The sequence below is a fragment of the Manis javanica genome, chromosome 12 (genome assembly GCF_040802235.1).
Source record: "Manis javanica isolate MJ-LG chromosome 12, MJ_LKY, whole genome shotgun sequence".
NCBI lineage: Eukaryota > Metazoa > Chordata > Mammalia > Pholidota > Manidae > Manis > Manis javanica.
In genome coordinates, this window is record NC_133167.1 from 79,510,552 (window position 1) to 79,533,954 (window position 23,403).

At 37.3% G+C, this 23,403-nt stretch overlaps 1 protein-coding gene across 1 annotated transcript in view; it reads right to left on the bottom strand.

The window, feature by feature from the left end:
- LOC140844847 (uncharacterized) overlaps positions 1–22,651 on the bottom strand; it is a 76,564-nt gene extending 53,913 nt beyond the window's left edge. Inside the window, exons 1-2 of the mRNA XM_073217770.1 lie at positions 22,364–22,651; positions 22,133–22,298 (exon numbers count right to left, since the gene is read on the bottom strand). Of these exons, the coding sequence (XP_073073871.1) occupies positions 22,133–22,298; positions 22,364–22,651 (454 nt within the window). The remainder of the gene's footprint in view (positions 1–22,132; positions 22,299–22,363) is intronic.
- Between the last annotated feature and the right edge of the window lie 752 nt (positions 22,652–23,403).

The following is a 23,403-nucleotide window of genomic DNA, read 5'->3' on the forward strand; positions in this document are numbered from 1 at the left end:
TGCCAAGCACATTTATTTTCTCAACTAAAATTTCTGATTATTTATGCTCTGTTTGGAAAATCCAGCCTACATTTGCTTATGCATCTCAAAAGGGAAAGTTTCTTATTTGTCTCTGCAAATATACCCTTCAAACTTCTGGGGGATTATCAGAGGAAAAATTCCTATAATTTGAGCATGCTCTATCTAAACAATCATAATCTTTCTGCAGCATGCTTCCTTCTCTACTCGGTCGGATCCACATCTGACCCTGTACTTCATGTCAGGCTCTTCTCAGAGCCCAGCTCCTCCCAACAGCACCTCTCTCCTTTTTCACTTTTTTTACCACTTTGATCTCTTTATAACTGAATTCATAAAGTCCTTTTAACTAATATTGCCCAGCAGGTGCTCAAGTGTTCTCCACTTGTCGTTTGTTTGTTAATCTTATTTTTCCAAATAGATTATATAAGTACACTGAGCATCTAATCAGATAATAGATTTATCTTTATTGTTCTCTATTGTGCTTGGCTCAGAACTATACCATTCTACAAACCTGATAGCTTGGAATCTACCTTATGAATAGCAAATGACTAGAATCTCATCTTTGGAAATAATGGAACATATAGCTTAAGTTTCAATTCAGAGATGGTGATCTAATTAGAAATGAAATTAATGCATATGTGGTACTTTACTCAGTACCTTGTTCACAGTCTACTCAATTCAAATTAATTCCATTCTTCCCTAGTTTTTTCATTGCCTTTGGTAGGAAGTGAGATCATTCAAATCCACTGATTTTAAGAATTTCTAAAGTCATTTGTCTGACTCAAGGCAGGGCAAGGAATTCAATGTAAAAATATGGCTGCAACTTCTAGCCATTTTTTTCTGCCTACCATGAAGGTTATAGATAAGATAAAAGAGGTGTGCATTTTTTTTTTTGACAGAAACTAAAGGTCCTTTAGTCCTCCATCCCTCTTCACTGGTTTTAAATAATGCATAAAGAAGGAAATTGAAAATGAAATTTCTCAATATGTGGAAGAGTAGGTATAACTTCAATTTTAGAACTCACAATCTCAGCTGACCCCCAAGAAATAGTTTCATGATGTTACAACCCCTGAAATCTCTTTCAAAGGAAACATGATGGATGTAAATCTGGGGAGAGGAAATCTCGGGGCAAAATGCCTCCAAAACTGAAATCAGTCAAAGGGAGAAATAAAGTTTAAAACCGGTTCATTGCTTACAAACTGCAGTCCGGGGCTGTCTTTCTCCTGCTATAGCAGATGAAAGCAAAGCCTCCCCCAAACCTCTCAGGTTCAGATAAGCCCTCGGTTTCCCGGGTAATTACCCATAGATACGGAGATGAACTACTTTCCTCCACCCCTTAGGAACCCCTGTTGATATGGAGATGCACTAAAGCCAGGTGAGAGATTCTGGAAATACTGCAAATTTACCCACAGAGGGTCAAGCAAAGGGGAGAAGTCCAGTTGCTCTTAATGAAAAATGTCATACACATGACTTCTAGGATTGTCAATTACTACACCAGAGAACAATTTTGTTGGTATGTTTTATTTTGCCTTCCTCCTCCTATCTCTTCTCCCCGTCTTCCTTCCCCTCATCCTTCTCCTCCTCATTTTTAGGTTTGTTCCTATTCCTAGGTGAAAGTGACAATGGAACTCTCATGGAAGGTGATAATTGGCCCAGGGTAAAAGACCATGTGCCACCCTGTCTCTATAATGAAATGGAGCGCGGTTTACCAGAGCAGAGTTGAAGTAACTTTCGGTCATGTTCTTAGCACATAACACACTATCAGCAGAACAAAGTAGAAGTACATCTGAAATGTTTATGCAAACAACAGTCAGCAGGGTGTGTCTTTTAATTTAAGATTTAAATGTAAGTAGGGTGTACCTTTTGAGTTGGACTTGAAGTAAACCAGGCTGTCCACCAAGTGTTGCTATGGGACAATCAACTCAATTGTTTGGAAAGCTCCGGCAATCAAAATATGCACTTTCAACAAAGCCTACATTTTGGTCACTGCAGAGTTTGTTTTCTAGAAGGCAGAATATTTCTTTTAAGTTGAAGTTTGTGTGTCTGTATAAAGGGATTTTCATTCTTAAACTAACACTATTTAAGTTCACAAAAGTCGTCTTAGTGGGTAGGGATGGCTAGAGTTGAGATGGACTCCCAGGGACAGCAGATTGAGTGTACTTTCTTTTACAAAAGAATCCTTTACTTCTAACGTATCTGCCAAAAATATACAAATGTCTTACTTTGTGATTAAGTCTTTAGCACAATGAATTTTTAGATGGCTCTTCTTTTGTTTGTTTTCTAAAAATTCATGTGTGAGCAGAATGTTGAACCTTGTATGAATGGAAGGTTAATTTTATATTAATTTTGTGGCTTAGATATCCTTAATAGAATGTGTGAAATTGTGTGTATTTGTGTATGTGTGTGTTCACACATGCATACCCTTCTATTTAACTCAATATAACAAAAATGCTCTGGGAGTTGTAATGGAGTCATCCCTCTCCAAACACTGGATCTCCTTGTACACAGTCCTTATATATGAATTCAGGTTTTTATATCTGGATTCACTTGGTATGATCATCAGAAAACCTAAGAATTTTGGTTGTAACATAGAAATCATTCTTACTGAAAGTATTTAGAAAAGAAGAAAAACAGAAAGTACACAGTAGTATGAACAGTAAGTGGACGCAAATTTTGAGGCAGGTTGAGAGTGTTTTCCAAAGTTACTGTGGGAGGAATTCAAAGTTGAGTGTGGCCTAAAACCTAACTCCAGTGTTTGTGAGGGAAGAGGATGGGACGATTTTAATAAGGTCTTGGAGATCACAGTGGACTAAGCTACTCAGTTTCCAAGTCAACAAACCAAAAGGACTGAACAGCTGGAGGGAAGTAGGTGAGGAAGGTTGTCAAATATTCCCAAGCCAATCTCTGTTCAATTTGCTTACTATACATTATGCCCTTCAGTTCTTTCCTTAGTTTAAAAAGTAGGCATTAACTCTGTCTTACAGATGAAAAAAGAAAATTGGGTTTAATAAAAATTAAATGCAAACTTTAAATGATGTATTTGTATATTTAGGTATGACAAGAAAGAAAAAAAATATAGAAATGAAATACCAAGTTTCAGTCTTGAGAACAGGAGAATATTGAGCAGCGCACACACACACACACACACACACACACACACACACACACACACACATTGAGAACTTCCTTGTATTTTAAGATCAATTTGCTCTTTGACTCAGGGCTTACCAAATTGAGTTGACCATCAGACATTGATTGGTTATAATTATCTCTTTATTATGGTATTAAAGAGCCACTTTGGGTCTTAGGGAATAAGATAAATTATTTTAATATGTGATAACTGAAAAAAAATTCTTAAATCACTAGCCCTCACTAATCACTAAGATACTAGCTTACATCTTTTTTCTTATAAAGAGTTTTGTTTACTCTATTTTCCTAACCTATAGTGAAAGATTTTATGAGGTAGGAAGATGAATGTACCTTGGCATACATTTTCCCTTTCATCTACACACAAAATTGGAGAAATGGAGATATAAGTCAAAATGATATATATAATAATACATGGAGTTCTTATATCTGTACATTCAAAGCTCTTTATATATATTAACTTATTTACTACTTATAACATCTTATGAGGTAGGTATTATTAATACCCTAGTTTTTCAGATGAGAGATTAAGGCAAATGAGTTTGAGCGTTTTGCCAAAGGTCATAGAGCTGGTAAGTAGCAGAGTTGTTTCAAACCTCAGTAATGTGACGCCAGAATCTGGGCTTTTGTAATGTTACATCATGCGACCCCTCTAAATACATAATGATCCTTGCCTCACCAAATCCTCAATGGCCAAGGATGTTTTTTATATTAACATATCTTTTTTTATTCATATAAAAATGAAAATGAGAGAATTCTCAACAGATGAGAGATAGTAAAGTACTGTAGTTTGTAGTCATATAGTCTGGAAGGGAAAAAATATATTTCCTACCCTTCACTCTATTATGCTACCACTCAAAATGACCAAATTCTTCTTCAGTCTGTTATTTCATCACTTATAATGTTTAATCATTTATATGGCTTTAGAAAATAGCAATCAACTGATCTGTAAGAATTTTTTTTAACACTTCCTATTTTGAAGTTATAACTTTATATATGGATATAAAGACAAATTAGGACAGAAAACAGCCTAATGGTTTTGTTGCCCTAATTTTATATTAGCATTACTACATAAAAGTGTATTAATAATAATAAATCTAGACCTGGAATTAATGTTACTGTAAGTTGGTTACAGACAAGACCAAAGTGTAAAAAATAAAATTCAAAACCATAAAACATTGAAAATAATTGTATGCTTTACTGTAGAAGTCAAAGGCAATGTATTTTCCCAGGGTTAAAAAACAAGGAAATAAAAATATGGACTTCTTAGAAGCAAAATAAACTACATGGTAAATAAATTGGGCAAAGACTAGGCTTCAATGAGAGGATAGAAAAAAGTGATTACATGATTATCTCATCTCTTATGTATAGTTCATTCAAGGAGATGGTCAAAATTAAACAAATAGAACATTTTTTAGTTGATCAATAGGAAATACCTCATGAGATCAAGAAAGGTTGAGTGATGCAAGGATCACAATTTTCAACAAACCAGCCAAACACAACCACCCAACTATGCAATTTTAAATTAGAAACTCATCAATCATATGTCAGTATAATACTAAGTTTCATGTTAGAATTGCCAGTTACTGTAGAAGCCTTTTTATTTTTAAAAAGTATTATTTTTAACATCACTGTATTCACCCAGTTTTACTCTCCAGCAAACATTTTATTCGTGTTATTTATCAGATAGTTGTATCTTTATTTATCTCACCGATTACTAAGAACCATTGCTAGTAAAATACCTTATACAGTTAACCCTATTCTGGGAGACAGAAACCTGACCCATCTGAATTAGAAGGAGCCAACACTGAAACCAAGGGCCCTTTTCATGGAACATAAAACCAGCAATCTTGGCAAAATGTGATGGCTTTCTATCCTGTACACATTGGAGGCCCCAGTAAAATTCCTTTGAAAATTATTGAATAGATCAGGTTCAGAACTAGAGTGAACAGCCATCTCCATTTGCTTGATACTGAGAAGTTTCCCAGGGCAGGGTACTTCAGTACTAAAACTGAGAAAATCTCATGCTAATAGGGATGGGTAGTCACCCTATGAACAGTACACTTAAGTTTGTCCACCAACCTTGTGTCTTGTCAAAGCACTAATGTTATCTGCCCCTGTAATGGGTCCTGGCATACAGCTTATATTCTTCTGTACTCAAGATCCACAATTCCTTTCTAATTCCTTCAGGATTGTTCAGACAGTAGGGTTTGCCATCATAAGGAGTTAAGGAGCAAGGAAGGGATTCTATGTGTTCATGGACTTGATCAGGTAGAAGTGGGGACAGAAGAAAGAGGGGGATGTAAATGATCAACATTTGGCAGAAAAGCAGCATCAACTGATAGGTGTTTTCACACCTGCTGGATCCTTGAAAGCATCTTTTAGGATGTGAGAACTGACAACAAGGTAGTAGAGTCAGAGCACGTATTATCACAGCCTCTAATATTGTTAAAAGCTCGTCTCCATGATTAACAGAATTTTAGAAATGCCCAAGGATCAAGACCTGAATCAAAGTAAGGCCAATTATCTGATGTGTCACGTGGTGTAAATGTGGTTTGGTGACCCCTCTGAGGAAGGAATACAATCAAGTATTTCATCTCAGCTGAGTAACTGCTCATACTCTTGAGTCGCAATTATTGAATGGCAATAAATGTCAGATTAAGAATCTGGTTTCTCAAACTTTATAAATTTATCTTTCTCAAGGTAAATGATTCTGTTATCACCATGGAGTCCAATAAATTGAATTCCATGATGTGCTAATATTTTCTGTTGATATCCATCCATTAGCATAAAATGAAATACAATTATCCAAAAGTCATCATGTTGGATTCCCAAACCAAGACCTAGACACCACTACAAACGGGAGGTGGGCACATTCCCCAAAATGGCCGTTGCTCATTGTGAGTGACCACATTAAGATGCTTCATATTTATTTCAAAGTTAATGCTTGTACCTCAAAGAAAGTGAAAACAGAGCTAAATACTCCCATAGCAGCTTAGGGAAAGCTGATCCTTACAGAGTTTCATAGGCAAGCTTAATAAAAATTACTCTATTACTCCATGTCCCTGTAATAGCAGAAAATATTTCTTCCATGGGATGGTTGTAAAATGGTACTATGAGCATTTTTGAGGTTGGGATTCTGATGTTCTAGGAAATGAAGTTACATTCAAGATTACTTGTTTCTGCAGAGTGACTAAAAATCATGTCACTTGAATACATAAATGGTGTCACTTATTATGTAGTATATATTTACATTTGGTCTTCTCTGTTACCAACTTACAGTAACCTCAGTTCCACATACAGATTTGTTATTATTAATGTACTATGTGAAAGTACTGACTATAAAATTAAATGGGTCATTACTAGGAGTATTTGGCAGCCTTTTGCTAAATTCAAAAAGACCACATGGCAATACACTTCCTGCTAGACAGCTGTCCCCATAAAAAAATCTGCTCTCACAAGAGGCATCCTTGTTGACCAGCTGAATGACCCACTTGTATCTGGGCAGAAACCCATTCATTCTGGACTGGTACATTGTTAGAATGCAAGAGACAAAATGTTCTTTCTACCCATACTTTACAAATAATAAGACAATAAATATAAAAATTGGACTGCATTTGTTCATATTTGACACTCTTCATCATTGATACAATAAAAACACAAATAAAAAACCAGTTGCCAATATTCCTTCGAATATTTTACATCATAGCTTGTATTGTTCTAATTTATTTCTCCATGAAAATGATGTGGCAAGAGGTTTGCTCTTGCCAGTTTCTTTGTGAAAATACCAAAGATGTAGGGAATCAGCTTCTATTACTGTGGATTAGTTCTCTTTCCTACAGAATCTACGAGGTTTTTTTTGCTCACAAAGTAAATTAACATGTATTAGAACTGATAAAAAACAAATGGTTAAAAAGTAGAACTGTCATCTTCATTTTCTGTGGAAACAGGAAATGGACACTTCAGAAAAGAGAGAGGAGGCTAAAAGAGTCACTGTCAGAATCCCTCACTCTCCTGGAGCACCTGTGCAGCCTGCCCTTGCAGATCGAGCAAAGTGTTCTTGATTCAGAGAGTTGCAGCAGTCCTGCTCAATAATGTCTCTTAACAGTAAAGTCAAATGTGAAAAATATCTATATTATTTTTCAGGAACAATCCATTAGTCTATTGCCTTTTATAAATTTTTATTTTACACACCGGGTCCTTTTCCTAAGCATACGATGTTACCTCAGTTCAAAGTCCTAGATGAGGAAAAATAAATATCACAATGCAGTTTAGTTAAAAGATAGTAAATGACATTGACCTAATATCAAACAACAATTCCATTAGTCATTAGAAATTGACACTTATATGTTATTTTTCCTGGTTGCCTAGTCTTCACATGCATTAAATGAATTTATGCTTCTACATAGAGTTAATGGTAATCAGAATATGTGCCAAATGCCTAGCATAGTGCTTAGCTCAATAAATACTTTTTTCTCCATTTTGGCACCTCACAGTTCTAACAATACAGGAAGTTTCTTTTCCTTCTTAACTTAATGAACATGTTGAATATACCTACTTCTTAAGTATGTTTTATCTGATTATCCAAGCAAGTAAATTGTTTTTGTTTTTATAAATGCCTATACACATCTATCCAGACAGATTCAAAATATGTTTCTCATAGCCTGTCCTATATTGCAGTTTTGGAGATCTCCTCTCAACATAGTGACCTCTAAAATAGAGCACAAGAACAGTGGTTTATATTTTTGCATTAAAAAATACTCAGTCAGTTGGCAAAACTGGACAGCTACATGTAAGAGAATGAAACTGGATCACTGTCTAACTCCATACACAAAAGTAAATTCGAAATGGATCAAAGACCTGAATGTAAGCCATAAAACCATAAAACTCTTAGCAAAAAACATAGGCAAAAATCTCTTGGACATAAACATGAGTGACTTCTTCATGAACATATCTTCCCGGGCAAGGGAGACAAAAGCAAAAATAAACAAGTGGGACTATATTAAGCTAAAAAGCTTCTGTACAGCAAAGGACACCATCAATAGAACAAAAAGACATCCTACAGTATGGGAGAATATATTCATAAATGAAAGATCTGATAAAGGGTTGACATACAAAATATATAAAGAGCTCATGCACCTTAACAAACAAAAACCAAACAATCCAATTAAAAAATGGGCAGAGTTGCTGAACAGACAGTTCTCCAAAGAAGAAATTCAGATGGCAACAGACTCATGAAAAAATGCTCCACATCGCTAGTCATCAGAGAAATGCAAATCAAAACCACAATGAGGTATCACCTCACACCAGTAAGGATCACCACCATCCAAAAGACAAACAACAACAAATGTTGATGAGGCTGTGGAGAAAGGGGAACCCTCCTACGCTGCTGTTGGGAATGTAAATTAGTTCAACCATTGTGGGAAGGAGAATGGAGGTTCCTCAAAAAGCTCAAAATAGAAATACCATTTGCCCCAGGAATCCCACTTCTAGGAATTTACCCTAAGAATGCAGCAGCCCAGTTTGAAAAAGACAGATGCACACCTACGGTTATCGCAGCACTATTTACAATAGCCAAGAAATGTAAGCAACCTAAGTGTCCATCAGTAGATGAATGGATAAAGAAGATGTGGTACATATACACAATGGAATATTATTCAGACATAAGAAGAAAACAAATCCTACCATTTGCTACAACATGAATGGAGCTAGAGGGTTTTATGCTCAGTGAAATAAGCCAGGCAGAGAAAGACAAGTACCAAATGATTTCACTCATCTGTGGAGTATAAAAACAGAAAAAACTGAAGGAACAAAACAGCAGCAGACTCACATAACCCAAGAAAGGACTAACAGTTATCAAAGGGAAAGGGACTGGGGAGGATGGGTTGGAAGGGAGGGAGAAGGGGGAGGAAGAAGAAAGGGGGCCTTAGGATTAGCATGTATAATCTGGGGGAGGCATGGGGATGGCTGTGCAACACAGAGAAGACAAGTAGTGATTTCACAGCATCTCACTACACTGATGGACAGTGACTAATGGGGTATGTGGGGGGGACTTGGTGAAGGGGGAAGTCTAGTAAACATAATGTTCCTCATGTAATTGTAGATTCATGATACTAAAATTAAAAAAAAAGTTAAAAAAAAATCCTCACTCAGCCTTTATCTCACATGAAGTTGGTTGTCTTTAGTTGTAAAACGTTTGTTGAATGAGTAGCAGACCACCATCAATGGATGGCTCTTAGCTTTGGAACAAGGCATAGGAAGGAATAGATGTGGATGTTTTCACATGCTGTTTTATACCTCCAAAATAATATAATAATGATGCTTTATGAAATGTAAACTTTAAAAAATCTAAAAGTAATTATAAGAAAACACCCACATATTTAAACAAAGGATTGTAGGGGATCCTAGAACACTGCTTAAATTGAATGGGTGGCAAAGAAAAGATTAAAGGTGACCCAAATGAAATGCTAAAGGAAAAGAGTTCAGAGAAAAGATAAATGAATACCTTTGGAGTGGGAAAGGTGTTGTAGAATGGGGTTTTACTTTTCTCCCTTTTTTGGTATATACAAATATGCCAAATAGAGGACGAAGCAATCACGAACACACTTTTCCAAGTGAAAAGGAGGCAAGATAAAGGGAAAGGGAGAAATCGCCCAGATCTGAGTAGAGATGGCTTGTTTTTTAATGTTCTTGCAGCCATGTCTCAGAAGAACACTTTCTCAACAGGAGCTCAGCTTTGTGTGTTTTTTGAGCAAGTTTTTTAGCAAGTTGCATTTTGTCAGGCCCTAAGGATCACTGTAATGAAGTAACTTTCTTAGTCTGGTGTGAGGTTTCTTGAGGTCTTCATGGAAAACTCAATACATTTAAATAAGTAAATAGAGCTTAGAGTGAGAATCACAAATGTTAGCTGCTTTCCTGGGACTGCATCCTAACTGGAATGCATCCTTCCACGTGTATCTGGAGTTCATGTTTCAGTAGTTCTCCTTAGAGCCTTTCCAGGGCACTGTGGTTCTGATACCAGCAAGGGTGGAATGTGCAGTAAATCTGATTGTCTCTATAAACCACCTTTACCTTGCACAAATCGTTGCACTGGACTGGGAGACTGCCATGTAAATAAAGGGACGAAAAGAACCAGTTACCCGGAGAGTCCATGCAGTCCCACCAGCCTTATAGAAGAGCTCCTGTTTCCCTCTCTACAGGACATTTTGCGATGGCCTTAAACACATTGACTAAAATTTTGCCTTTCTTTTGGGAGAATTTGCAAAACCATCAACAGAAACCAAAATGTGACTACAATTTATCTGAATTTTTCTTTTCATTCTTTCTCCATCCTTTACTCCCATCCTCCTAGCTCCCTGTGATTTTTCTATGTGCTTTTGTTTTGAATCAGGTAACTTAAACATTTTACCAGATTTTACAAAAAGCAGCACGTTACTTCTTCATTTGGTGGACTTTGCCAACTATTAGAACAGCATAGAATTTAAGCCTCTTTACTTAAAATTGATCTTTAGATACATTGTCCTTTTCTGTTTGTATCTAGGCACACATTTTGCAATATCAGTGTTTTTACTCTGAATATGTCCTTGTATATTAATCACATCTACTCCCTAACAGGCTCAGGTATCTAATACAAATATAAGTTGCAAGTGTTTACCCAGGTGCTGAAGATATCTGTCATTCTGTTTTCCATCTCTATAACACAGTATTTGGGGAAGACAGCTCTATTTCCAATGTTAAAACTGTTATACAGTTTTCTGCGTAATATTGGGGTCCTTGAATAAATATACAATATACAGACCTAGAGTTTTCTTTTTTCAATTCAATAAGATATTTGATAGTTACTGAATAGACTTTTTGAAAGGTTATTTTTAATCTCAATTACTTTTTTAAAGTGTGTCGTGTGTGTGTGTATGTGTGGTGGAATAAAAAACTGAGTTCAAATATTATCTCTACAAATTAATGGCCATGATTTGAAAAATATATTTGCTAAAAATTTTAAATCCTAAATATAAATATGAAAAAACAGCTCATCCTCCCTTTTAAAATTGACATGAGCATATGAGATTTTATATATATAAATATATACACTAATTTTGTAAATCTCTTCTAAGGCTTTCAGTAGTAATCTATAACTGTAGTTAGATACCTACTTAACTTACATTCATATTCACTTTTTTCTAGGAGAGGGTATTTGTCAAGGTTTGTCATACTTGTCCACAAATGGCCAAATCTATCTTTTGCAATTGCTGAAAGCATCATTACCTAAAAGGAATCACTCTTTACCCCTCATAAATAATACAAGACAGTTGGTAGAGCGTATTTTTAATTATCCTTCCTCACTGTCCATGTTACTGTTCTCTAATATCTTAGCTCTATCTTCTTTAAATACCTCTGGAATTAATCATTGTTGGCATTTTCACATTACTTTAGTGTTAATGCCTATTTTGATTTATGTACATTTATCAGTTCACTTGATTATATCAAACTCCTTCATTGTGCCTCAAATTTCTTCTATTGAAGAATCTCCTTTAGTATTGATTCACTGTCTATGAGTTATAAATTTTGATTTTTGTTTGTCCAATAATGTCTTTATTTTACTTTCATTCCTTATTTCTATTGGAGGACTTCTGGTGACAATTTAATGTATTTCATGGTAGATCCAAGATTGAAGCAAAGGTGGGGGACAAGGCTAAAGACCAGGATGTAGGTATTATATATTCTGGCAGATAAATAGGAAGTAACATGATTAAAAAAGAGTGGTCAAAGAGAAAGGGCAAAATAAAAGAAGAAATTCATCAGTTGCTGTGTAGGTAATAGATGCTGTTAGTGGAAATTTTATTTAAATAACAAATCCAAATACTAGAAGTCTAAGGAAGGCAAGGGAGATATAACACATTATAAAATGCATTATTAAAACATCTGATAATATATTCTTAAACAATGAAATTTCTTCCAGTAACAATTTTGTAAAGCACAAGTAGAGTGTGCTCTTTGGTCAATAGACAATTATGTTTTAATTTCTTTTCCCTGAAATATTTATCAGGTCAGTCTTTCAAACACACATTCTTCAACAAGGTTGTATGCTGCTGATGGGACACTATGTGCTTTTTACTTTCCCCAACGTCATTAGCAACTAGCATAAAACTGAATCTTTGGAAAGTGCTTGATACAAAATATAAAACTGGTAAGTATTGATCAGAGTCTGGTGAATTCATAAGACTGAGAACAACGCAGAATGTGACTGTCCTGTGCAGCAATAGTAATTAATCATGTGGACTTTTTCTTTTAGGCTCTTGATATTAGCTATGACCTTCAATTACCTTGACTTACATAATCTAATTAGCCCAATGCTAATGTCTATAAAAGAGACCATCAGCAACTAACAGACACAGGATATATAGCCACAGTTCCTGGCTCAATACCAGACTATCTTGGACTTTTGTATACCCATACTTGTTGCAAAGATTGAAATGATCATGTGACAGAACATCCACTTAGGGCAGGTCTAAGGTCAGGTTGGTTCAAATCATTGAATTGTTGGTTCATTGGTTCTGTCTACTTCTATTTTCTGAAGGAGTATACCATAGTGTTCATTGCTTGTCTCAGAGTTTATGGAAAGTGTAGACACTGGACAGCAAAATGAAACTCATCCCTTACCTGGGATATATATTTCCTAACTTAAAAATGTAAGTAATTCAACATAAATAACAGTAATCGACATAAACAGTGCAAACAAATAAACAACATTAACACTAGAAAATTCAACATAAACAGCACTAAACATAACAGTTAATGCTGACTGAGCACCTTGTACGGGCAGATGCTACTTTAAATGTGCTACATGAAGTGACTCATTTAATTCTTTCAATTATAGGATCTGTGTGCCATTGTTTTGCATAATTCTACATTTTCTCAAAGTTTCCTGATTTTCAAGTGGCCATATAATTTGGGAGTTGGTCAATCTAAGGTCAGTTCATGCTTTTAAGCATACTTTACTGCTTACTCCTACTCCATGATCTTCCTGTGTAAACATTTATTTTTAGTGAGAGAGAACCATAAAGAGGAGTTACTCATTCTTCCACATCACTAATTGGTGTGAATTTTTACACTTTTTACTTTCTTTTCACTAAGGAATATTCAGCACCTTGATGGGGGTGGGGAACAGCATGAGAGAGAATTGAACTGTTGAATGTGTCATTGTACTTGGAAATGAACTTCTGCTGTCATTCCTGTGATCAAATCAAATGAGAAAATTTCACTTTAAACTTCCTGAGACAAACTGCACTTTTCAACCTGCTTGCTGTGCTGTTATGGGTTCCTGGAAGAAATCACAGAATTACAGTAGCAATTGTTAAGAGGAGCTCCTTACAAAGTATCACAGATGATTTATACTTTCCACATTTGGAAGAATAACTCCATTCTTCATTGAAACTTTTGAGGAAGTCCTTGAGCAATTTTGAACTCAATCCTGCAGACATGAGAGGCTAATTAAACATTCAAAATGTGGGTCCTTCTTCTGAACACCCTTGTGGGCCATCTGTGATAAACAGTATCTTGTGGCTGCCACAAGGGCATAGCCACGTGGCAGTGATGCGTTTATTCACAATTCCTCTCCCCTCTCTGCTAGATGCACCTGAGGCCTAATTTTTAGTTTTTCATTTCTGGGCCTTCTTGGAGCAGACACTGGCAGTTGAGCCAGAATGTATAGGGTTTAATGATGCTCAGAATTGCTTCATGGCCAACAGCCAGAGAAAATAATCCTTGACCTGGATACACTGATCATACTGGACTTCTGAATGGGAAAAAAAGAGAATATTGATTTTTAACATATCCTTCTACTTTACACCCAAATCTCATATATTGTCAGTTTGAAAATAACAGCTGTTAGTTGATATTTATACATCCCACTATGAGGTATATAATAACATATTTGGGAGATATTGGAAGTTTTAAGCACTTTTTTTTTTTTACACACTTAAGAACTAATGTGAATGTACAGCCTGAGGCTAACAGGGGAACAATGGTATTTGAAGATGGATCTAATTATTAATAAAAAGGAATGTTCAAGGAAGATTATTATTACTTGATCTGTGGTTTGTCTTAAAATTAAATTAATTAGTAAAGGTTTTTTGTTTAATTTTAGAAAGAGTGTTATAACTACTTGAGGCTAGAGGCTATATTCTGACACTTCTAAAAGTATGTATGGATTGCATAGATACAGACCACAGATTTGATGTTATAAGGAATTGGTAATAAATAAGATTATATATGAGAACACTAGATTTCAAACCTATTTTAGATGCTGCAGCACATAAAAGTCCTAGTCTTCCTTCTTGAAAACAGTACAACGCGGATATTTCACACCTAATTTTATCTTGTGAATAAGGAAATATTTTGCTTACAGATAATTCTAAATGCATGATAAATGCATAGCCATAAACTCACATCTTAACAAAAATATAAATTGTTAAAGAAGGCATGATAGGCAATAAAGTATTTTTTACTTTAGAAAGTAAATAAGGACCAAATGGTGGGAGGACAAAAAAGTAAAAGTGGTAATTAGATTTTCAATTACTATAAGAAAAACTCCCAAATGTACAATGGGCATCATTCAGATGTACATTCCGGGCCCTTACATGTGTTAAAGTAACTGAAAGGTAAGGTCTGTCAGTAAAAAAATTTCCCCACCTAGACAATTGCCCTGGCAGAATCTGTCTGATGTAACTATTTTGGAAGTCTGGAGTCAGCTGAAAGCTTGCAACTTCCAAGGAAAGGCTTATATGGTAAACTGAGGTTAATTTCAATTTCAGCTTTTGGTTTTAAGTGGCTTCCCATGGCAGAAAGCCATGTATGTGGCTTTCACACAGCTTGCTGTAGCCAGAGTGTGCAAAAAGGACCTGTTCTCTAAAGATAGAGGATCTGTGCCCTGATTGCTGATTATTGCTTCTGATCATAGAGGTGCGGATAGAGGTGGACAGCTCCGCTGTCACAAGTTCCTTCCCCTCAGGATGAAGTGACTTCCAGGGGAATTTAAAAGCAAGTGACTTTCTCCCTCCTACATTCCTTTCCTTCTCCCCTATTTGGGAGCCAGACATTAAAAAGTTGGACATTCAAATCAAATACATATACAGGGGAAATTATAAGTCACTGTGATGAAGCAGGGAAAGGCACAGGCTCAGAAAAGATTTAAGATGTTAAGTTTAAATCTCAGGCCTCTCCTTGGCATGGATACAAACTACAACAATCAAAAGCAAAGCAAAACAAAACTAAAAACAAACAAACCAACAGCAAATCCTGACAAAGGGAGAGAATCTAATTATCAGAGTTACCACATTATGATTCAAATGTTTAGTTATCAACCAAAAAAATACAGAAAGTAAAACCCACAAGGCATACAAAGAAACAGAAGAGTATGGCCTATTCAAACAACAACAAAAAAAAAAAACCAGCAGAAGCAGAAACTACCCCTGAGAAAGACGAGGCGGCAGATTCTTTCAGGAGTCTCTGGACCCGTTTGCAGTGTGGTAGTGATGGTGGAGTTCCCCAACACTCAACACCAAGCACTGCTTGGACACCAGCAGGCTATTTCAGAATTCAACTCAGTTCTGATACCATCTACCTGGAGACAGCATCAGATTCCACAGGTTAACTGTACAAGACTATCTCTTCCCCTGCCCTTCAACAATTTAGGTGCCAGTTTCCTACACCCAGGCTATTTTCTACACTTCTGACTGGTTGGGACGAGTTTGGTCTGACCTGGATAGGCAAGAAGTTCTCTCCCTGCAAAGCCTTTGTTGTCTTCACATGGGACCCCTACCTGGGCAGAGTCTGAGCAGTTTTTCCTTGAACTTTATCTTCCCCTTCCCCTGCTACCCCTCTTATCTTTCTACCTAACATAAATAAAGATGTAATTTTGTGACATCAAGAACTGAAAGCAGTGGAGACAGAGCTGTAAAGAGCAGAATTTTTGTATGCTATTGAAATTAAACTGATACAATTCAAATTAGAATGTTATAACTTTAGAAGATTCAATGTAGTCCCCATGGAAACAACAAATAAAATAACTATAAAATATACACAAAAGACAACAAGAAGGAAATTAAAAAGATCAAATAAATATAAAAGAAAACAGTAATACTGGAAATGAGAGACAAAAAACCCATAAGGCACATAGAAAACAGAGCAAAATGACAGATGTGAGTCCTCCTTATCAATAATTACTTTAAATGCAAATGAATAAAATCAATCAGTATAGAAATGGACATAATGGATAAAAAAACACATGATCCAATCATGTGCTCTCTAAAAGTGACTCACTTTAGATACAAAGATACAAACAGATTGAAAGTGAATGGATGGGTAAAAAACATTCCATGCAAATAGCAACCAAAAGAGAGCAGTCTAAACTAATAGACAAAATAGACTTTAAATAAAAAAATGTTTACAAGAGACAAAGGACATTATGTGTTAATAAAAGGTAAAACAAAATAAGAAGATATAACAATTACAAACATTTATGCATCTAGTAACAGACCACCAAAACATATGAAGTAAAAATTGACAGAATTGAAGGGAGAAATAGTTCTATCTACAATAACAGTCAGAGACTTCAATAATCCAGTCTCAATAATGGATAGAACAACTTGATGGAAGATAAGTAAGCAAAGAGAGGACCTGAGTAACACAATAAACCAAGCAGATCTAACAGACAGATACAGAACACTCTACCCAACAACACTATATTCTCCTCAGGTGCACACAGGACATTTTCCAGGATAGACCATACATTAGGCCACAAAATAAGTGTCAACTTAAAAAAAAATTAAGATATCATACAAAGCGTCTTCTTTGACCACACAGGGTGTGTCCTCCTCTGAGCTCCTTTGGGGTGAGGGCCACTTCATAATCATTGGACTTACGTCATATGGCACTCAGCATCTCAGTAAAACATGTTGTTTTGAAAATGATAAGGCCTAGGAAAAAAGAAATTTAAGCGAAGGAAATCTGTTGGCCAGCTTTTTACCTACATTCTGGACCAAATTCCACTGGTGTCTCAGCAAGGACTGTTGAGCTCATTTGTGCCACAAGTGTGTGGCAAAGCACTCTCTGTGGGTCCCATGCAGAAGATGTTGAACAAAGCCAAAATTCTGACTATGAGGTCACTTAGGAGGAAGGATACACTCTCAAGTATCTGTGATACAAGTCACTGAATGAAAACTTCCTGAGTGGTCCCAAAGGCAATAGGCCTATAAACAGAATGTCATTACTAACATGTTACCAATCTGCTGGGAATGGTGCTACACGATGTACTTGAAATTCAAACAGGAGACATTTTTCATCCTGCAGAAAAAGCACCAGAGAATTTTGCACACACTGTTTTCACTTGAAATTTCTTTAGGTTTTCAGATAGCTCTAGGCCATGTTAGTCAAAATTAAAAAATGCACTGAAGTTTTGCATACATGAGAACCACAGGCTGTTAAGGACATTTGTGTCTTGCAGACTTTACTTATCCAGGAAATGAACTACCAGAATATGTAATGAGACTAGAAGTTATATTTTGGAACTCATTATATGTGTGACTGTCCCTTTTGGAAACCACATTCTCTTTTAGTACAGGCAGAAAAATATGCAAGTTCATATATATTTCATGAATATTTCAATTCAATTAGCCCAAATACTTGGTAAATACAAGTAACTCAAAACTCTCTCTTATAGGAAACAGAGTCAAATCTAACCATAGGCATAAGGCAAGAATGTCAAGGCATTCTGTTGGCTAAGAATGTCAAGTTAAAGAATATAATGACTGTTAACACTAGTCAGACATCGTCTAACATTTGATGGGCACCTGTTAGGTGCCAGCCACAGTAAGCAAGTTTTGAAGAATCAGTTTTGCCCTCAGCCCAAAATCTGCAGTAGGAGATCACCATAATCTATTTACATGTGTTCAAAATAAATGGTGCATTTTCTGTTATTTTATATTAATTTTTGTAAATTTTAATTCAAATGATATCTCTTGTGGTAATTCAAAACTTCTTACATCTAATCAAATCATCAATCTTATAAATTACACCTACCAAAAACTTATGCAAAATATACTTAATAATACAACTTTAGAAATCCTACCACTGAAGTAAGATTTGATACTTATGGTAACCACTACCTTTCAACATTGTACTGGAATCCTACCAATGCACTGAGACTAGAAAAAAAGAAACAAGTAATATAAATATTGGGAATAAAGAGGTATCTTTAAGAAAAACGTTTTTGCAGACAACTGCTGGGTGCCACATCAATACTGGCACAAGAAAAAGAATTCTACCACATTGTTTATAAATAGTATATAAAATAGAAATGTTGATGATAATGCTAAATGATGACTAACACTATGTGATTACTATATATCAGGCACTAAGGTAAATGCTTTTCTGGGTTGTTCAATGTAATCCTCACAACACATTCCAAAGAAGTTTTTTCTTGCCATTGTCACTTTACAGAAGAACTGAGTTTTTGAGATGTTAAATACATACTGATTCACTGCTAGTCTGTAGCATAAACACACTCAAATTCAATTGTGTGACATTAATAGTCCATAAACTTGGTCCTTGTGTTTGCTGTATTTCTTCCCCTGAAAGCTTTGATTTTCTTTATCTGTAAAACCCCATCAACCAACAGTGCAATTGGTAAGCCCAGCACTTATCCTGCTCTGACTGTCAGTTAAAATACAAGAGCAGCATTTTTGCATGTTTTAGAGAGATTCTTTACCAGAAACACAACTATCGCTCTCGTGTCTGTCCATGCAAGTATTTGGCTTTAGACACCCCTTTTCCTTGGAACAGAATTACCTGTTTAAAATCAAGACTGAAAACAAATAGACTTAAATTTCAAATATGATTAAAAGGAAAACTTTCTTCTAAACAGATGAAGTACAGAGTTTCTCCTCTAATAATTTATTGAACATCTACCGCCACTCAAAATTGTTTTCTAATGGCCACAGGCTATACAAAACCATTTCTAATGGACCATTAACTTTATAAAATTTTAGTCTGCATGCTTTCCCAAAAGAAATAATTTAATTAACCATCCTTTACTTGTTCCATGAAACTCTTCTTAGATAATCGTATTCACACATATTGTTTTAGCTTCTCGCATTGAAGTTAAACCTTAGATCCATACCTCAAATCCAGTCCTCTTTCTAAAACTCTGTATCAGTATATCCAACTACTCGGGGACTTCTTCAACCTAGGCTACTTAAACATTGTATCTAAAATTAAACACAACCTCTTCCTCTTCACTCATCTCACCTCACTCTTTACTAATTTATTGTATCTACATTGTGATAATATTCAGTATTTATTATTTATTAACCATCTGTTCTTCACAAGAGGACAAATTGGATGACTTGCTTTTAGAACTTTAAAACTGCATATTCGATCAATTTTGAGGCTATTTAATTAGCAGCAGCAACTATGTACTGTAATAAATTGAATTATTTTTTCAAAATACTCTCATACTTGTGCTAATAAAACAGAAACTAAGTCTTTAAGGAATATCCCTGTGCTATTCAAATATTATAACTCAAATAAATGAGATTTTAGAATAACCATAACTTTAAATTGTAACCTGAGAATTACAGAGTTGAAGATAGAGCAGTCAAATAACAATGTTTTAAAGCAAAGACACTAAAGATTAGAACAGGTGTCAATATGTAAATATCAACAACTTAGCTTTTCGATTTTTTTGAAGTACCACTTGATCACATTTCATGTATCATCATAAATTATCATTTTACATTCACAACGTACAACCACAAACACACATCAGTTTGAAATTAATTTTGGAAAAATAATCATTTTCCACTATAGTTTTGTTATTTAAAGCTAGAAGCAAATTGTGATTATAAATAGAAAATATATAACCCTGTAGTGATTTCTCTCTGCTCCAAAACATAAGCAAGTTTTATTACCTTAGAAAATAGTTAAGTTGGAACACTTTGGATGGAGAACATACAAGATTATAGATTTGTATCACTTATAGGAAGAAATGTTTCTAAGCATTTTATCTAAGTATCCCATAAGGAACAAAGAAAGGCTTTAAAAAGGACCATTGTTTTCTACTAATATCATGTAACTTTAGTACCAAAATATTGATAGGTAGATTTTCCTGCACTGAGACTCACCCTACTAACTAAACTCTGTGGCAAAATTCAGGCTAAATTAATTATAAGATTAATTTTCATTCAAGAGTCCTTCACTCACAGAGTTAGTCAATACATGAAACACAAGTGACGGCCTCAGAGTCGGCCTAGTTTACACCTCTGACCATATTGGTTAAAGCCAAAGACCTTCAAGATGTTTTTATTTCGCAGAAGTAACTTAATTTGACAGGTAGTTTAAGGGAGAACCATTTACTGGAATAACTGAACTTTTGTCTAATCACCTGAAAGCCAAGTACAAGGTATATTCAAATTATACCAGGATATGAATCAATGACTTAACAAGAGCCTAAGACTTTCAATGGATGGTCTGAGCGCGCCCCCTTATGGTACTGAGGTTAAAATACAAAGTAACTAAAATCAAACACTACAGAGCTAACTTTCTTTAGCATCCCTTACTATGCAAACTTCTTTTCACTAACCGAAAAAGTTGAGTGCAAACCTAACATTGTTTTGATTCCATGGATCTACGGATAAACAGTTATTTTCAAATTGGAGGGCTCCAGTGTGAAATAATCCCCCACACACTGTCTAAACTGATTTAACACTGAAGCCAACCATCGCCACTCCCATCACTAATGATTTTCTCCCTCTTTCTCTTCTTCCCACCTCCCTGTGTGTTAGTGTGTTAGCGTGCGTGTTAGTGTGGGGGCGTTTGTGTGTGTTAGTGTGGGGGGGGTTAGTGTGTGTGTGTGTGTGTGTTTGGGTGTGGATATATTGCTGTGTTAGTGTATATTTGTGTTAGGGTGTGGATATGTTGGGGTGTTTGTGTGTGTTAGTGTGTTTGCTGGTGTGTGGATGTGTTAGTGGGGGTGTTAGCGTGTGAGGGTGTTAGTTGGGGGGTGTTAAGAGTGTGGGGCTGTTAATGGGGGTGTTAATGCGGGTGTTAGTGGGGTTGTGTCAGCATGTGGGGGTGTTAATGCGGGTGTCAGTGGGGTGTTAGTGTGTGAGGGTGTTAGTGGGGGGGTGTTAAAGTGGGGGGGTGTTAATGCGGGTGTTAGTGTGTGGGGGTGTTAGGGGTGCTAGCGTGTGGGGGTGTTAGCGTGTAGGGATGTTAGTGGGGGGGTATTAGTGTGTTGGGGTGTTAATGGGGGTGTTAGTGTGTGGGGTGTTAGTGCGGGTGTGTTAGAGTGTGGGGGTGTTAGTGTGTGGGATGTTAGTGGGGGTGTGTTAGTGTGTGGGGTGTTGGGGGTGTGTCAGCATGTGGGCGTGTTAGCGGGGATGTGTTAGCATGTGGGGATTTAATGGGGGTGTTAGTGTGTGGATGTCAGTGGGGGTGTGTCAGCGTGTGGGGGTGTTAGTGGGGTGTTAAAGGGGGTGTTAGCGTGTGGGGGTGTTAGTGGGGGTGTTAGTGAGGGTGTGTGGGGGGTGTTGGGGCGTCAGCGTGTGGGGTGTCAGTGGGAGGGTGTCAGCGTGTGGGGGTGTTAGCGTGTGGGTGTTAGTGGGAGTGTGTCAGCGTGTGGGGGTGTTAATAGGGGTGTCAGTGGGGGAGGTGTCAGCGTGTGGGGGTGTTAATGGGGGTGTTAGCGTGTGGGTGTGTTAGCATGGGGGGTGTTAGTGGGGGAGTGTCAGCGTGTGGGGCTGTTAGTGGGGGGGTGTCAGCGTGTGGGGGTGTTAATGGGGGGTGTCAGTGGGGGGTGTCAGCGTGGGGGGGGTGGCGTGAGGGCCCCGCGCCCTCCTCCCCTCTCCAGCTCCCCGGATCCCGGCCCGCCCGGAGGCTCCGGGAAGCAGGGGCGCGGGGCGCGGGCTCTTACCTGGGCTCCGGCGAGGACGCAGCCGCCGAGTAGCAGCCACCCCCAGACGCGGGCCGACGCCCCCGGCGCGGCCATGCCCGGCCCGGCCGCAGCGCGGAGCGGGGGAAGCTCCGCACGCGCACGTCGGCGGGCGCGGGGCGAACTCGCGGCGGGGGCCGCGGCGCTGCTAGGGCGGCGGGAGCGGGACCGGCGGCCGAGGAAGCCGGGGCCGGGCTGCCAGCACCCGCGCGCCTCGGCCCCGCGTCCTGCGCGCCGCGGCTCGGGCGGGGCTCCGGGGCCTGAGGCTCGGCCGCCCCTCGAGGCGGACCCGAGGGCGACGGACTCGGGGCGCCGCTGCCGCCGCTGCCAGCCTGCACGTCTCTGCTTCCCGGCGCTCTGTCCCGGGTTACAATGCCCTGGCTCTGGGGGCTTCCTGGGTCCTCGGGGAGTGGTCTGAAAGTTCCTTGCCCTCCAGAAGCCCAATGACCACCAGCCACCGAGATCTGGACAGTGTGGTTCAAGGCCAGGCGCGTTCTGCATCTCTGGCTGTGTACTGAACGGTCTCTGCGGAGCTCTAAAGTTCTCTGCCTGTTTCAAAACAGATCTGGGCTTCAATATTTATGGAGTAATGTCAGTTTGCAGCCTAAAAGACTGATCTCGGGTTGTAGACAGTTTTGAATCTCTCACATCTATTAAAGAAGAATTTTAGCTAGATACAGAAAGATGAATTTTATCACTTTGGATGATGCTCCAGATATTTAACGGAATTTAAAAACAAGACTGCTGTTCCCTTACTGCAACATTTCACTGTGATCCATATGCTAAATACCTATTGTGTTTTCTGAAGCTATGCAACATGCCTTATACATGTAAATGGTATGAATCATCTCCAGTTTATGAAGTGATTGAAAGAAATAGAAGATGACTTGTTTAATAATCTTGTATTCTTTGCCAGTCTTCATTGGTTAAATATTAGAAGAGTTTTACAAAATTTGTTTGAAACAGAAGGAATGTTTGACAAATACTAAATATTCAAAAGCTGAAAACATAGGGGTGTAATTTACGTTCTGTCATTACTACTACACTGCATATGAACAAGTTAAATTCAAAGCTCCAGGGAAAGGAAAAGTTTATTTTTGACTTGGGTTGAGGAATTTATATTGAAATTACAACTTGCATAATGGAAATCAGTAAAAATAATTTTAAACATTTTCTAATACCGATATACAGAAGATTTTAATATTAATCAACAGCATTACATAAATTTGCTACAACTTCTACAAGATAAATTT